Source organism: Thamnophis elegans, chromosome 5 (genome assembly GCF_009769535.1).
Source record: "Thamnophis elegans isolate rThaEle1 chromosome 5, rThaEle1.pri, whole genome shotgun sequence".
Classification (NCBI taxonomy): domain Eukaryota; kingdom Metazoa; phylum Chordata; class Lepidosauria; order Squamata; family Colubridae; genus Thamnophis; species Thamnophis elegans.
The window spans coordinates 31,887,355-31,901,010 of NC_045545.1; the positions used below are offsets into that span (position 1 = coordinate 31,887,355).

General features: G+C 40.1%; 1 protein-coding gene across 3 annotated transcripts in view; it reads right to left on the reverse strand.

Annotated features, from left to right (window-relative positions):
• The window catches only part of ACOT11 (acyl-CoA thioesterase 11), an 84,206-nt gene that overhangs the window by 26,755 nt on the left and 43,795 nt on the right, over positions 1–13,656 (reverse strand). For all 3 annotated transcript variants that reach the window (XM_032218079.1, XM_032218080.1, XM_032218078.1), the window contains exons 5-7: positions 12,291–12,389; positions 7,050–7,185; positions 2,405–2,561 (exon numbers count right to left, since the gene is read on the reverse strand). In XM_032218079.1, the coding sequence (XP_032073970.1) occupies positions 2,405–2,561; positions 7,050–7,185; positions 12,291–12,389 (392 nt within the window). The remainder of the gene's footprint in view (positions 1–2,404; positions 2,562–7,049; positions 7,186–12,290; positions 12,390–13,656) is intronic.

A 13,656-nucleotide genomic window follows, 5' to 3' on the forward strand; every position in this document is an offset into this window, starting at 1 on the left:
TTGAAAGATACATGCAACATGGTTATAGTAATAAGTTGTAAAAGATAGATACTAGGAAGGAAGAGAAAAATAATAGTAATACAGTCTTAGAAAATTATTTAACAGTGTTGTGGGAATTAGTTGTTAAGCAGAGGAATGGCATTTGGGGAAAAACTGTCTTTGTGTCTAGTTGTTCTGGTGTGTAGTTCCCTATATCGTTGTTTTGTGGGTAGAAGTTGAAGCAATTTATGTCCAGGATGTGAGGGGTCTGTATATATTTTCACAGCCCTCTTTTTGACTCATGCAGTATACAGATATACAGTATATATGACCTTAAATGTGGATTTATTTGAATGGTATAAGGAATAATTCCAAACCTTACAAACCTTACAAAGGATGATCATCCATTTTTCAACCACATACAGAGGGTGGTTTTGCCTTGTCTCCTACACTTTTTCCAATGATTGGACAATAAATTTCTTTCAAGACTGTAGTTGGTTTTTTTTTGTTTTTTTTTACAGATTACAGACAGTATACGCTTTCTTACAATTCTTGTTTTTAGCCAATTAGGAAAAAGAACCCCTATTACTACTGAAGCAAGAATGGAAGACGTATAGGATCAGGAAACCCAGATAAAGAATGTGTAAAATAATGATAATAAACTGGCAAATCAAGCATTGATGTAAGTCCAATACTTTCTCCCCCATTTTCATGCCTCCTGACAAATCTAGAAAGTGAGAAAAATTATTCTAATGCTACCTATTGATTTTAGGAAACCTTTACAATATTAAGTCACAGTCCAAAAGTCCAATGATACCATTTATTATCTCAACAATCAGACTGTGGTGGACGCAGAATATTTCCAAATAAAAGTCATGTGTCATAATCCTGAAATCTGTCCCAGATTTCTATGATGGCGCATGGACCTCTCTGTAATCACAATAGCCTAATCTCATCCAGATTATAGTCCATCTGCCTTCTTAAACCCTGCGCCAATTCTCTCATTTCTGCTTACACATTCACTCAGCCTGGCAGTCAAGAGAGACCTCAAGCCTAGCAAACTGATACAGATCATTTATCAAATGTTTCCACATTGCTATCATTGGGATAAGTGCTAACAGACTTCAATGGACTTCAATATGCAGGGCTTGTATCTAGGGCAAAAGGAAAATTATGAATGTTTAAGGCTGGAATGCTTAATTTCTATAGGTTGCTCCCAATTTTCATAAATCGCGAAGGAAATCAGTAGTTGGATAACCTCAATATTCTACTCCCAGGAACCACCACCACCCATATTCCTTCTATTGACAATATCAATGACTCCAGTTGCCCTTCTTTGTCTTGTATTAGAAAAAACTACAGTGCATGTAGACAGGCTTATTCTACAACTTTCTTATGAAAAGGATTAATCCGAAAACAATGACCACGACAATCCTTAGTTCACTGCTGAGTTTTGCAGTTAGTCTTCACTTAGCAAGGAGTCATTTAATGACTGTCCCAGGTTAAAAGATAAAGGTTCCCCTCACACATATGTGCTAGTCGTTCTTAGGGGGCAGTGCTCATGTCCGTTTCAAAGCCAAAAAGCCAGCGCTGTCTGAAGACTCCAGTGGTCATGTGGCCGGCATGGCTAAATGCCAGAGGGGCACGGAATGCTGTTATCTTCCCACCAAAGATGGTTCCTATTTTTCTACTTGCATTTTTACATGCTTTTGAACTATTAGGTTGGCAGAAGCTAGGACAAGTAATGGGAGCTCACTCTGAACTGCCTAACTTTCTGACAGACAAGCTCAGCATCTTAGCCACCGAGCCACCACATCATGGATCAAAAAAAGGGGGGGGGGCTCAACAACCATCCTGTATTTACAACTGTTTGCAAAGTCAGGTGACTGTGTTCTATGCCTTTTCTTACTGAAAACTGGAGTCTATTTCCAGTTTCTAGCAAGAAACGCCCATTGTGAATAATGGGTTTGTTCAACAACTGGGAATTCACTTAACAACTGTGGTGTTCACTTTACAACTGCTGCATTCCCTTAATGATTAGCAAAAAGAAAATGTCATAAAATTGGGATTGGTGACGTGATGACCTGCTTAACAACTGGTATGTCTTACAACTGTAATTTCAGACTCAATTGGGGTCTCAGGTTGAAGACTATCTATATATGTATTTGGATTTCTAATGTTAAAAATAACAGGTTCCATAAGGCAATGTGTCCCATACTTCCTGTATAATAATTTTGAAAGTGTGCCATGTGAAATATCTTTATTATCAGCATACGATGGAATGGGAATCCCCCAGTGAAGAAAATCAGGCAGTAAATTCATCCATTTAACCATAACTCAGTTCTAATTTTATATAAAGCCATAATTAACATTTTAAGCAACCACCATCATTCCATTTTCCCCTCAATGAGATGCAAGCACCCACCTTGCCGCTATTGTGGCCACATTTTCCATCCATTCCATGATCTGCCCACCAAACGTGTTTCCCTGATGGTTGGCATGTGGAGGTAAAATGAGTTCCACGCTTTCCACTCGGGTCTTTTCAGCAGGTACGATCACGTTGCATTCTCTATGCTGGAGATCTATTAGGGGGAAAAGATACGTTCCATCAGAGGTATAGCTGCACAGGAGCAACCTTTTCAGAGTTAAAGTACCAGGTAGGCACTTGAAATAATGCCCAGGTCTCTTCCTTCATCTTCCATCTCCATTTTGTATAAGCATTACCTGGCGAAGAGGAAGACAGAAACTGCTGTCAACCTGTTGTCATGCATAGCAAGGGGTCAGTTGTGTTCTGACTTAGGCTTCCTGAGAGCATGAAGCAAACTCCTTGTCCCTTTTATTTATTTACAAAAAACCCTTTTATTAATTTACTGTGAATACTGCTCATTCACATCCAGAAAAGTCTTTCAAGGGAGGATTTACAGTCACAGACCTTATCTGGCGTAGATAGCTGCAAGGCCGATAACTGCAAAACTTGACAAGGAGTCTCAGAAAGTCACAAGCCAATTAAGCTAACTAATTGTCTCCTAAAAACTCCACTCCCCTTTCACTCCTCTTTTATGTCCTCTGGGAGGGCCATTCATCATCCACCTGTAGCCTTACTCCTCTCTCTTGCATGTCAATAGTTTGATCAATTTCTCTTTTGGGCAGTGGATGGGCTAAAATAATCTCTGCTTCTTATTGCTATTTAGTGCTTTATGATTATACTCATTCCATTAATTCCACCCCTTGCAGCACAACAGGTGGAATTAATGGAACCAACAACTTATTGTACTGGGGGCTTCGTGAATTAATGTTACTGGCAATTAAGATCAGCTCTGCAGCTCAGCTGATCCAAGGCATCTAGCAGAGCTGGTGGCATCATTGCTCACTTTTGAAATAGCTTGTCAACATCAGTGAATGGATTCCAGACCAGAAATGAACATCCAGTCTATTATAACTGTGACCCTTTGTGGATTCAATAACTATAGACCAGAAGTAACTTTTGGTAGTCCTTTCCACTGAAATTCTTAACTACCATTGTTACATACTGACAGCCAGTATGGTAGTTTCCACCAAGGTTCTCTGATCCGGCGGGAAAATACTCAAAGGTGAGTGGTTAAGACATCTGAAAACTCCCTATAAAAGGGCTGCTGTCAGATAGAGTGTTTGCTGGAGTGTACCTAGTTGTCACTTAATAAAGAGCTGTTGTCGCTGAAGCCTGAGTCTTGCCTCTTTCATTTACCCAATCTAACAACTGTGTTTACTAGGAGATGCCACCAGAAATACTGTTTTTTGATATAAACAAGATCATATAAACACAACTAAAAAAAGAAGATCCACTCCTCTGTTCACAATAGAATCTCTTATGCCAACCAGGCTTGAAAGTTTGGGCTTGGACAACCTGGAACTACACCGCCTACAGTTTGACCTAAGCATAGTACACAAAATTATCTGCTACAATGTCCTATCTGTCAATGACTTCTTCAGCTTCAACCTCAATAATACACGGGCAAACAATTGATACAAACTCAAGGTAAACCACTCCAAACCTGATTGCAGAAAATACGACTTCAGCAACAGAGTGGTCAATGCCTGGAATGCTCTACCCAACTCTGTTGTTACCAGTGACGTGAGGTGAGGTTCACCGCCGGTGAGGCAAGTGGGCAGGACCTCTAAAGCAGAGAACAAGCCTGCTCTATGGTGGACAGCGCACTGGCACTTTAAAGTGCATGCCGCTGCCCCGGCCATACAGCGGGGTGGTGGCATGCACTTTAAAGTGCCAGCGTGCCTCCCGGCCACAAACCAGGAAATGCTTCGCTCTATGGCGGGCCGAGGCGGCATGGCTTTAAAAAATATAAAAATATAAATATAAATGTGCCAGCCCGTGCACCAGTAGAGGCGGGTAAAACACACACACACGCACACGCACGCACACACACACACAATAAAAACAAATTACAATTACTTACATTACAAATAATTTTGAATTCCTCCCCCCTGCCCCCTCCCTCTGACCCACATACCTTCCAGCTGCCTCAAAAATGCAAGATTTGGTCTAGCCAGGGCCAGGCAGGCTAGGATAGTTGCTGCTAGAGTCACCACGTGAATGACTCTGCTTAACTGTTTAAAAAAAGCCTCTAAACAAAGTGCCCTCTGCAAGAGGAGGCAAGAGAATCACGTGCCTCCTTTGCATAAGGAATTTTTCGCTTTTCAACCCTTGCTTAACTCTGAGCAAGTGATAGAAGGAGAAAAATTCCTTATGCAAAGGAGGCCCATAGTTCTCTCGCCTCCCCCTACAGTTAGCACTAAGCAGACTCAGAATCACTGTGACTTGGAGTCTGGCAGCAACTACCTTAGCCTTTTTAATTATTTTAAAAATTCTTTTCTTTTCCTCCTGAGACTGGTAAGGCCCTGCCTCCCCTGCCTCCCCTGCCTGCACGTCCCTGGTTGTTACATCCTCAAACCTCCACAGCTTCAATCTTAAACTGTCTACCGTGGACCTCACTTCATTCCTAAGAGGTCCATAAAAGGGGCATGCATAAGCGCACCAGTGTGCCTACTGTCCTGGTCCTACTATCCCCGTTTATTTGTACTCATTTCCTTTGTTCATGTTCATGTTTATACGTATACCTGCTATCTTGTACATGTTTGACAAACTAAATAAAATAAAAAAATAAAATGTTTACTAGGAGATGTCACTAGAAATACTGTATTTTTATATATACCCGTATTTTTCAGAGTATAAGACGCATCAGAGTATAAGACACACCAAGGTTTTAAAGAGGCAAATTTAAAAAAAGTTTTTGCACTCTGCAGACCTCCCGAAAACGGGCCTGTTTTCTGTCAAAAAATTGCATGCATAGCCTTATAGAGTGCTCCTGGGGGCTGGGAGGGGCAAAATTGAGGAAAAAAGCCCATTTTTTGCTCATTTCTGTTCTCCCCAGCTCCCAGGAGCTCTCTGAAAGCCTCCTACATTTTGGTGAAGGAGGTGGGGTTTTGGGAGGCAAAAAATGCTGTATTCAGTGTATAAGACGCACCCAGATTTTCAGCCTTTTTTTTTTGAGGGAAAAAGGTGTGTCTTATACTCTGAAAAATACAGTAAACAAGATCCAATTAGGTCACAAGGTTATCTCTACAATGCAATTCAACCGTTCTCTTCTTTCTAGCAACAAACATAAAATCATAGTTTAATGTAATTTACTACTATGGGAAAACTGAGTGTTTATCATGTACATATCATCATTTAAAAAACAGCTGGTAGGAAGATCCACTGGCCTTACAAGCATGCATTTTGTAAAAAGAATACATTTTTTCAAATGACGTAGCTGCCCTTCCTTATAAACACAAAGTTTCAAACGCCAAATGATGTTTATTTTGTTTATTTAAGAAAAATTCCCCTCCAGCTCACTCTCAGTGACTCTAAAATTCCAGTACAAAAACAATAACCCACCACCATTCTGGTGACAGCAATCAAACAAATCACTTGATAGGCTTCATATCATGCTGAGGCCTGGTTCCTAGGCCTGTTGGCAGAACTATGTCTCCAGGGCCTTGCAAAAGAGTGTCAAAATGAGGGCCAATCTTATCTCTGCAGGGCTGATGCTCCAAAGGGAAGGAGCCACTACAGAGAAGGCCCTTCCTCTTGGTCCTGTTAAATGGACTGCTTTAGGAGAGGGGTCTTGTAGCATTTCCTGCCTTCCTGTTCTGGTGAAGCAGGTAGATCTGATTGGGAAAAGATGGTCCTTCCAATAACCTGGTCCCAAGCACATAGCTTTGAAGGTGACAACCACCATTTTGAACTGGACTCAGAAGCAAATGAGTCAATGCAGTTCCTGCAGGAGGGGTAACAAATGTGCAAATTTAGGCTTCCACAAAACCATGTAGACCACCACAGTTTGAACCAATTAAAGCTTCTGGATACTTTTCAAGAGCATCTAACAGTAATGCTGTTTTCAAAGGATGAGTGCCTTTGAGTCGGTGTTGGTTCCTGACAAACGCCTGGACTAATTCCTGCAGTTTTCTTGGCAAGGTTTTCAGAAGTGCGGGGGGGAGAGAGTGAGAGTGAGAGAGAGAGAGGGAGACACAGAGAGACAGAGGGAGAGACAGAGAGACAGAGACAGACAGATCAACTGGTCCAAAGTCAACCTGCTGGCTTTGTGTCCAAGGTAGGATTAGAACTTTCGGTCTCCCAGTTTCTAGCCAATGCTTTGACCACTATACCAAACTGGCTGAATATAATTACCACCAGCACAAACTAGGAAGACTAGTTTAATATACTGAAATGAACTTACATAAACACTACAGTTTCCCATGCATCTATGGGTGATCCCCAATTATCAGTGAATGCCATGCTTCCCAAATGGCCAACAAAGGTAAGCTCATCTTTCTGCATTTTGAATGGTTGAGTTATATTTCCTGAACAGAGCGCACCTTACCAATTTAATTTCTCCCTGCATAAGGATTTATTCATAGCAATGAAGTGTTTTTAAATGGTAGAGATAATGTAAAATGAAGTGAAATGAAACAAAGTCAAGGTAACCCATGTCACACAGCCAAAGCCCTAGAAAGAATGCTAGAAGATACTCTACCATCATTCACATGGCTCCTAGTAAGCAGGTTTTTTATTGTATCTGTGTGTGCCAGTCTCATACGGCGACGTTCAGCGGCAATGCTGTATTCAGTTTTCTCCTCTTCTGTTTGAGGATCCAGGGGCTTTAACTTTATCTAAGAGAAAGGGAAGAGAATACGTAACATGCCTCTCACTCAAGACCATTTGCTTGTCTAAAATATTGCAGCTCAAATCTGACCTTACATCCAGGTAGTCTAATAACTGCCCTGTAGATTAGCTGAGCTTAGAACTTAGAACTTTAGAGCTTACACAAACAGCCTCTCGATGTACTTCCCACATTCTTTGGTTGTTCACTTGGATGGGTTTTGCATTTTGATTTCTCCCCGTCTGCAAAAGCTAAATAAGGGGGTTGGACTAAAAGACCTCCAAGGTCCCTTCCAACTCTTGTTATTCTGTTATTCCTGTTTTTCTGTTAGGAGTCAGGAAACTCTAGAACTGGCCAGTGATCAGTGATCTGGATTTTAAATGGAATATGTGACTTGAAGCATGCATGGATATGTACCTAACACTGGTCAGCAGTACCCAGTTAAATCATAATTACATTGTTTTCTGGGATCAGACAGCTCCTAATGTATGAGCCCAGAAATGTAGACAGCTCCTACGGTATGAGCCTACAGCTGACAGGTATTATCTAAGCATTCACAATTGTTCCAAATGGAGATATTCAACCTAGAAATAAGAAGAAATTTCCTGACTGTGAGAACAATTAATCAACAGAATGGTTTGCCTTCAGAAGTTGTAGGTGCTCCAACCATGGATCTTTTTAAGAAGAGACTGGACAGCCTTTGCAACTTTGCAACTTTAATAAGACTTGTATGCCGCCCACTCCCTAGGGACTCTGGGCAGCTCACAACAAAAGCAAAAACATAAAAAATATTAAAATATAATTATTTAAAATAAGATATCATCCATTCAATCAAGTGGGGCTGGATTTTAATCAACAGCCCCAGGCCTGCCGGAACAGCCAGGTCTTGGTCACTTTACGGAAGGCCGGGAGAGTGGTAAGGGTCCGGATCTCTGAGGGAAGCTCGTTCCATAAGGCCGGTGCAGCTACAGAGAAGGCCCTCCCTCAGGGAGCCGCCAGCCGGCATTGTCCGGTCAACGGCACCCGGAGGAGGCCCAACCTGTGTGATCTTATTGGTCGTTGGGAGGTGAATGGCAGGAGGTGGTCTCTCAAGTAGCCAGGTCCAATACCATGTAGGGCTTTAAAAGTAACGACTAGCACCTTGAAGCGGGTCCGGAAACCAATGGGGAGCCAGTGCAGCTCGCGGAGGATAGGTGTAACATGGGTGTATCTAGGTACACCTATTATCGCTCGCGCGGCTGCATTCTGGACCAACTGCAGTCTTCGAACACTCTTCAGGGGCAGCCCCATGTAGAGTGCGTTACAGTAATTTTGTCTGAGATGCTATAAGGACTTCTGCTTGGGCAGGGGGTTTCACTAGAAGACTTCCAAGGTCCCTTCCAACTCTGTAACTTTGTATTCTATAAGCCACCTTTCTATCTTTGAATATGGATCAATGCACACTCCTAATATTCTATTCTCTTGAATGGAGTAGAAGATTGGAAATAATTTTCAAGAATCACTTTTGTGAGATGAAGGGGTTTCTTAGCGGATAAATACCTGGAAAAATTAAATCCTCTTCCTGTACAATTGCTTCTTGTTACAAAAAGAGCATGCCTTGTCCTGAGCACAATATTAAAACTTGCTGCTAACAGATTATTTTGAATTATTGTTTGAAATTAAGGTTAAGAAAGGGAAAGTTTGATTATTCTTCTGTAAAGTAATATTTGAATATGTGGAATGATCCACGCTGCTTAAATTTTACTAGAAGGGATTATGTTTGAGTTAGATTGTATATTGATGTCTATACAAATTTGGATAAATGTTTATCTGAATACAAGGTTAAGGAAGAGGAATGGGAGAGTCTACAGGAGGTCGGGGTAAATAACAAAGAAGCAAGAGACGAGAATAAAATATAGATAGAATGACTTATACTATTTAAGCATAGATAAGGATGGGGGGCTGAGCTTAACACAAAGAGTTTCTTTTTTTCTTTTTCTTTTTTCTTTGTTCTTTTCTTTTTTTTCTTTTTTTTTTTTTGGTTTTTTTTCCCTTTAATATATTACTTTTATTTTTAATCCATACGAACATAAGATACTTTAGATAGAAGGCAGTGCCAGGTGTGGGCCCTGGGAAGTCAGGAGGAGTAGGGATGGGGATTTATGGGGGGTGGGTGGGTGGGTGTTAACATAGTCGCAATAAGAACAAGAATGCACTTATATATGGTTGTTCTTTTTTTTTCCTTTTTTTCTCTTTTCTTTCTTTATATTTTTTTTCCCCTTGGTTTATTTTACTTTTTATCAGATTATAATAAACAACACTTGAATAAAGGAATACACCAAGGAGGGAGGTAGAGGGAAAGAGGAGGGAGGAGTAAGGAAGGAGTAAGGGGAATGCAAGGAGGGCGTGTTGGGAGTAAGGGGAGAAGGAAGGTTTGAGGGGAAAGGGAAGTAGGAGGGGAGCGTTAGAGGGAGGAAAGGAAAGTTGGAGGGGGTAGATGGGGTGTATGGAGGATGGAAGTGTCAGGTGGGGTTGTGAATGATGAGTTGTGTTTTCTTTTTTATTTTTTTTTATTTTTTTTTATATATTTTTTTCTTTTATAGCAAATACCCTGTATATAAGTGATTGTAAAATGGAATGTGAAAATGAATAAAATAGATTTAAAAAAAAAAAACTTGCTGCTAACATAAATATATAGTTTGGCTTTGGTATGCCCAGATATATTACTTAATGCAACTTCAAAAAGAATTATTGATTTGGCTGCATATGAAAGTACACATTAATAATGATGGGATGACAGAAACACATCCAAGCAATTTGTGGACAGAAAAATCTGTCCCTGCAGAAGAGATATGGCTTACCTAAATCCTGAGAGGTCTACTTTGTATGTCTCCCCATGGTCTGCCAGTCTGTTTTAAATTCACAAATCAAGTTTATAACAGTGATGATGCTTGAATTATAAAAAGGTCCTGGCTATATTAACTTATTAGATATAGCTTCCTGGTCTAATCTATAACTCTCAGGTTTGCTGATGGCCTCCCTTGAAATAGTAACAGGTTTGTCTCAGCTTAGTACCCCCCCCCCAAAGATCCAATAACCTTCTTTATCCTGTAAATCTCTTTCTGGAAACATGGTGCCCAAAATCTTATGCTGTGCTCCAAGTGAAGTCTCACCAAAGCCAAGTACAAAGGAATAATCACTTCACATTTATTTGATACTCTGATGTGGGGGTGTCAAAGTTGCGGGCTGCGGGCTGAATGCATCATGTACTGGCCACACCCACGTCCGATTTAGAGAAGGGGGGGAAGTCACAATACATCACGTGACAACGCCTTGATGATGCGAATTTGACACCCCTGCTCTAATGAATTTGATTTTCTGCTTCACCCAGGACTAAGTTAGCCCTTCTAGTAGCTGTTTCACCATACTTGTTCAACTTTCAATGACCATACCTAAATCCTCAGATGCAATGTTTCCAAACCATGGATCCCCCTTCTCACATGTGACTCCTACATTTTCTCTCCCTAAATATAACAACATAATGGCAAACTGATCCTCTCTGTCTTCCAACCTGTCCAGATTACACTTCAATCTTATTTTTTTACACTGGGCCTTGACCAACCCTACCAATGTTATAAGTACCAATAACGGAGAATATTTGTAGCTCAGGGTTGAAATGAGCAGTTGTTGGTGCTCTCTGAGCTTGGTTGTTTTCTTACAGACGTTTCATTAGCCAAATTAGGTAACATCATCAGTGCTAAATTGCTGATGCTAGTACTGATGAGGTTACCTACCTAGTTTGGGTAGTGAAATGTCTGCAAGAAAACAACCAAACTCAAAGAGTGCCCAGCACCCCACCAAATTTCATAAGTTGCCTATCTGTCTTATCATTCAGATAATTTTTAAAAAATATTGAACAATACTGGCTTCAAGACAGATCCCAGTGGAACTCTACTTGTCATTGCTCTCCAAGTCGATGCAGACTGCAGAATAATTCAGGCTGTTTAGTTTAGTTCTGAAAGTGATTTTGCTTTGTTTTTACTTATTAAACAATGGGGAGGAAATCAAAAGAAAAAAAGAAGTGGCAGCATATTAACAGCAATGTATGTATATACATGCACGCATGCACACATACACACATAGTCCTCACTTAGCTATACACTACACAGGAGAGAATTTCAAGATGTTATTTGTATATAGCTGTAATAGTTTCACTGTAAACGTATACATACTTATTTTCAAACAATTTTCATCATAGCCAGACTTCCCACCTCATAAAGATGCAGTCTTCGCATAATTTACAAATACTGTGCAATCAACTTTCATTTGGTATCACCCCATCCATCAATCAAACCACACTGCCAATATGTTTGTCACTCTGCACCAACCTACATATTCTGAAAATAAATGAGTAATAGCATCCTATTTCAGTATTGCAGAACTCTTTTCAGAATATATATATAAACAAAGCTCACCTCAGCTGATCTCAAAAAAGTCAGCAGAATTAGTACTGATTAATAAATGGATGGGAGACCACAAAGAGATATACTAGGCTGAAAAATCAAAAGGCATCTTGGGTCAAGTCAATGGCAAAGCATTCTAGTATACAGCCAAGAGTACTGTAGGTCTGGGCCCATGGAGTCACTATAATCAAATCATAACTTGATTCGAGGGTGTGTTTATTTTTTTTTAATCTCGGTGAGCTTATAAACCACATAGGAGTTAAAATATCTTGATACCCCCCTGCATTACCCAGCAGTGATGTTGCAAATAAATCAGGGTTTTAAGAAGGCCCTGAAGACCTGGTTTTTCACTCAGGAGCAGAGCCAGAAAGTCTGATGATTTTGCTGTCTGATTGAGTTGTGGTCTCTGGTGCAATGTTTTGTGTTATTAGATTTTATCACTTTACCATTTTCCTTTGTCAATGTTGGTAATTGTTTTAAACCTTGACAGTCACCCAGAGAAGTGGGCAGTTGTATCAATGGAGTAAGTAAATAACATGAAAACAGATACTGTGAAACTCTGCTGAAAGAATAAAAATGAAAGTTATTTCTTGTAAATAGATCTTGAGGATTACAAAGAAGAGAGAAAGAAAGAAGTGAGAGAAATTAAGTACTTCTTTGGTTCTACACCTACCTTAGTTGATTTGCCTTGAGTGACAAATGTTGCATATGCCTTGCACACAATCCATTGCTCATCTTTGCAGATATCTTCACAGCTGACCTGCACCCCAACCTGAAAACCATCGACAGAAGAAAGGATGAAAACCCACTAAGATTCTTTTTTTTTAAAAGCCCAGTAACTAATACCTTTCATCAATCAATCAATTAAAAAAAATATTACAGTTTCCTTCCTCAAAGGACTACTTTGTACCACTTGAAAGAATTGCACTGCTCACTTATCTTTGTGTTTTGTTCCAGTAGTTTGGGCAATTCATACTTTGAATATTTAGAAGACAGTAGGCAGTGCAATAATTGTGTTCTTATCTGCTACTGTTTTCTAAGCAAATGAATTACGGTACAAAAGTTTGTTCCCTGAGGCAGCAAAACAACACAAAACAAAACCTGACATCCCTTAGATCAAACTGTTCCTTTCGCCTACAAAGGAAGCCAAATTGCAAATAAAAGGAGTGGAAATGGCCCCCTTGAGCCTGCATAGACACTTGTGTATTAATACAAAAAAACGCAATCAAAATTAAAAGGGAAAATTAACATTAAGAGAAGGTTATACAAGTTCTGTACACGCCATAGCACAATGCTTGGCATTCAGGAAAATGTTGCTTTTCTGTTTTACATACTTTCAATGAACATTCTCAAAGTTCTAGTCTATATAGAGGAATACACAACGAATCAAAGGCTGTGTTCCATGGGGGACACTGGACTTTTACAGAGGACATGAGCACAAGTAGGAAGAAACATGCTGGCAGTACCACGGTTCCTGATTTTTCCACCATTAAATAGTGGATTTTCCACTATTAAGTAACAGATACCTAAACTGGCAGGGAATTGCATAAGATGATCTCCAAGTCTTATCACAGAAAAGTTCTGCAGAGGGGCTTTTACTTGTATTATCCAAATATAGTTTGTTTACATAACAATCTCTATTTGCCCTGAAGCAACTTCAGTCAGTTCTTGACTTACAACCATTCTTTAGTGATTGTTTGAAGTTACAAGGACACTGGAAAAAGTGACTTACACCTGCTTTTTGCATTTACATCGGTCCTGGCATTCCTCACTGTCATGTGATCAAAATTTGGGTGTTTGACAACTGGCTTGAATTTATGACAGCTGCAGCATTCTGGGGTCATGTGAATGCCATTTACAACCTTCGCAGCTGGTGTCCAATAAGCAAAATCAAAGGGGGAATCTGGATTCACTCAACAATCACACGATTTACTTAATGACTGCAGTGGTTCACTTAATAACCGTGGCAAAAAAGTCCTAGAACTGGGTGTAACACACTTAACAACCACCTTGGTTATTTGTGGTTATAAGTCAAGGAC